This window comes from Austrofundulus limnaeus, unplaced genomic scaffold, assembly GCF_001266775.1.
Source record: "Austrofundulus limnaeus strain Quisiro unplaced genomic scaffold, Austrofundulus_limnaeus-1.0 Scaffold3, whole genome shotgun sequence".
NCBI lineage: Eukaryota > Metazoa > Chordata > Actinopteri > Cyprinodontiformes > Rivulidae > Austrofundulus > Austrofundulus limnaeus.
Genome location: NW_013952405.1, coordinates 3,567,737 through 3,570,971, shown reverse-complemented (window position 1 = coordinate 3,570,971; position 3,235 = coordinate 3,567,737). Strand labels below are relative to the sequence as shown.

Below are 3,235 nucleotides of genomic sequence, written 5' to 3'. Positions count from 1 at the left end.
GAGAGAGAGAGAGAGAGAGAGAGAGAGAGAGAGAGAGAGAGAGAGAGAGAGAGAGGTGGGGTGGGTGGGAGAATGAGTCAGGCAAGTCCCGTAATTCAACAACAATACTGACACCCTAACAGCCTATATCCTGCAGTTTCAGAGTGGAGTGAGGAGATATAAAGACCGTGCGCGTCTCATGCGTGTTTGGAGATGGAGAGAGAAAATGAGACAGAGCAAGGCGCATCACTCAGGGGGAGTAGGCGTGCTCTTCTGCGCTGCATCGTTTGATGTTCTCCTCCCCACTACACCCTAGTTCCCCTCCTGAACCTCCACAGTGCGTTCTTAAAAGTCTCCTTGGTGGTGGACTTTTTGGTTATTTATTTATTTGGGGGAAAGTGGGGGCTGTCTGGACGCGCAGCAGCAGTGCAGAGCGCACCGGTAAGCGGAGCCACACGGTCCGCGGCACACCGGAGAAGTTCCACAGCGCAGGCAGGAGGCTGCAGTTTTAGCCAAGACGCGCGCGTCCCGCACCAGAGGAGCTGAGCATGATGTCATGAATTGTTCGGTCACTCAGTATAGGTGACTCTTGCTTTTTTTTTTCATGGTTTTGTTTAGAATTTTTTGAATTTTCAGAAGGAGAGAAAAAAAACTCGCACTGTGCGCGCCAGCAGCAAAGATGCAAGTGGGTCGGAGCTCTGCGGCTCCCTGGACTCGGTTTACCTGGCTGCTCCTACTTTTCTCAACTCTCGGGGTAACCGGGGTGGGAGGCTCTCACCAAAGCATCCCTGCGACAGTGTAAGTAGACGCATGTTTTTTTTTCTTTCCATTTCAAGCAAAACCCCCAAACAGAACCTAAAGAATAAGTTTCTCAAAAATATTTTAGCTGTGCTCCAGGATAAGCAGTATCATACAGAAACAGACCGTTAATGGTTTTAAAGTGATGTTTTTAGCTGGTAAAGTTATGCCTTCTTTGTTCTTCCTCAATAATGCATTTTCATTGTTTGCTTTTGCACATGTTCTGTCTACAGAGTGAAGTTATGGGCATCAGCATTTGGAGGAGAAATGAAATCCATCTCTGCAAAGTATTCCGGCTCCCAGCTGCTGCAGAAGGTGAGGAGCTGTCAAAGGGACTCATCAGGTGTAAAATAAATCCAAAAAATGTTGAACATTTTAGACGTCTTAGGATGCAAGTTTTCAGATTTCTTATTGAGCCCTTTTACTCCCCAAGTTTGACCAAACATATCACCTCAAAGATTTTAAAAATGATTTTAAAAACAATGTTTGGTTGAATGTAGTTGCTGCAATTATATAAGCACATTTTATGATCCAAATGTGTTTATTTCAGTGGTTCTTAACCTTTTTTGAGGCACCGAACCCACTGGTTTTGTATGTGCATTCACTGAACCCTTTTTAGTGATAAATAAAATATGATTTTTTTTCCCAATTTCAAGATATGTTTTTTTTTGCTGGTGTATAAAATGAGCTGTGCATGAACATCACCTTGCTCAAAAAACAAAACTAACACAGTGCATGAACTCACAACAAATTACAGTATGACTTTATTCTGGCCCCAAAAAATATTTTGGCCCTATAAAAAATTTCAGCCCCCCACCCCCAAAAAATACATTTTTTACTATTTCACTAATAAAAAATAAATTAGGATTTTTTTTGAAGAATTTAACATTTTCTAAAAACTTTTTTATTTTAAAGTTAATTTCTTTTTTATTTTAAAGTTAATTTGTTTTTTGTCGTTTTGAATCCACAAAATACTTTTTTGGGGCCAGCACTGATTGGCCAAGCAATCTCACGTGATCCTCTGCAGCAAGTGATGGCCAAGCGGGGCGTGTCATCACGACTTTACACCTCCGCAGCAGAGGCTCCACCGAACCCCTGAGACCAGCTCATCGAACCCCTAAGGTTCGATCAAACCCAGGTTAAGAACCACTGGTTTATTTATTCTATTTTGCTCATCATTTATCACACTTTCTGTAATAAAAAAACCTTCTATATTTAAAAACTCAGTATTTCTGAGAGTCTATTAAAATTGCTGTATTAATGTAAAAAAATAGTTTATGAGCAGAATTGGTTTGAGTTGGTTAATTTGTTTTTACCTCTTAAACTTCAGAACCTGCGCTTTTTAGCCGTTTGAGAAGTGGTAATGCATGTTGACCATGTAAGCTCAGATTTAAAAGCTTATTCAGTGCCATTTAAATGGAAGTTGGTTCTAAAGCACTATGGCACATACGCGCACGCACGCTCACAAATGGCTGTTAAGGAAAGAGCAAATTTTATTGCTACCCAGCAGAGTGTTTCCTACATTTCAAACACCCCCTTCATACCTCTTTGCAGCCTTCTCTCCCCACTCTTCCTCTCTGCCTTTAAGGCCTTAATGCAAGTGTGATGAAATGCAAATTTTTCTTTTTTCTAATGGACGGCCGGTTGATGAAACTCAAGTTATAATTGGTGGATAAAAGGCCAAGATGAAACAAACATCTTAGTGCAGACATGGAAGCCATTTGAGCTCAGGGTTGTAATGAATGAATGCTCACTGTGGTGTGTCTCACACAAGACGAACAAGAGATTTTGACATGACACACAGGCAGGACACACATTTGTCATTTACATGTATCTCCATGTAGAATCAAAATGCCATATGGCTGCATATATAACCAGGCGTTGCATATTCAGAAGCACAGAGCGCACACACAAGCCTGAGCCTGTACAGTGTGCATTTCATCAGGCGCTGATAAGGCAGATGAGTGGTGTTATCTTTTTGACAGAATGAAAACTGTTCACCCTCCTCATCTTTTTTTTTCTTTTCCTCCCTCCGAAAAACGAGATAACCCTCCCACAGAGCGACGACCTCCTTATGAAATGCAAATGAGGGCTGCGGGGTTAATTGAGTGAAGGAAAGACCGAGGACCACTTTGTCGGTTAAGTGCATCTTTTTGCACCAGATTGTTTAGATGTAAATGCAGGGTTATGCAGGCTGTCTGAGCGCGCATTTGCACTTAAAACAAAAGCAATGGCTGTGTTTCACAGCAGCATCCTTTATGCTCGGTCTTATTTTGAGAGAGGTACAGTGCAGAAATGCTGAAGAGGGACCAACTGCTGACCCGAGGGCACATATGCTTTTAAATAGACAACAGACACTGTTGTACTTGGAGGGGAGGCTGCTATTGAAGAGAAAAGTCTCAGCATTGTGTGTGTGTGTTTGTGTGTGTGTGTGTGTGTGTGTGTGTGTGTGTGTGTG

At 42.1% G+C, this 3,235-nt stretch overlaps 1 protein-coding gene and 1 long non-coding RNA gene across 3 annotated transcripts in view; one reads left to right on the top strand and one right to left on the bottom strand.

Moving 5' to 3' along the window:
• Window positions 1-141: 141 nt before the first annotated feature.
• The window catches only part of cacna2d3a (calcium channel, voltage-dependent, alpha 2/delta subunit 3a), a gene marked incomplete in the record, with an annotated part of 131,079 nt that continues 127,985 nt past the window's right edge, over window positions 142-3,235 (top strand). For both annotated transcript variants that reach the window (XM_014017578.1, XM_014017570.1), the window contains 2 exon segments: window positions 142-777; window positions 1,011-1,092. In XM_014017578.1, coding sequence (XP_013873032.1) covers window positions 659-777; window positions 1,011-1,092 — 201 coding nt within the window.
• LOC106523990 (uncharacterized) overlaps window positions 1,736-3,235 on the bottom strand; it is an 8,027-nt gene continuing 6,527 nt past the window's right edge. The window contains exon 3 of the long non-coding RNA XR_001310961.1: window positions 1,736-1,845. This is a non-coding gene — a long non-coding RNA (uncharacterized LOC106523990). The remainder of the gene's footprint in view (window positions 1,846-3,235) is intronic.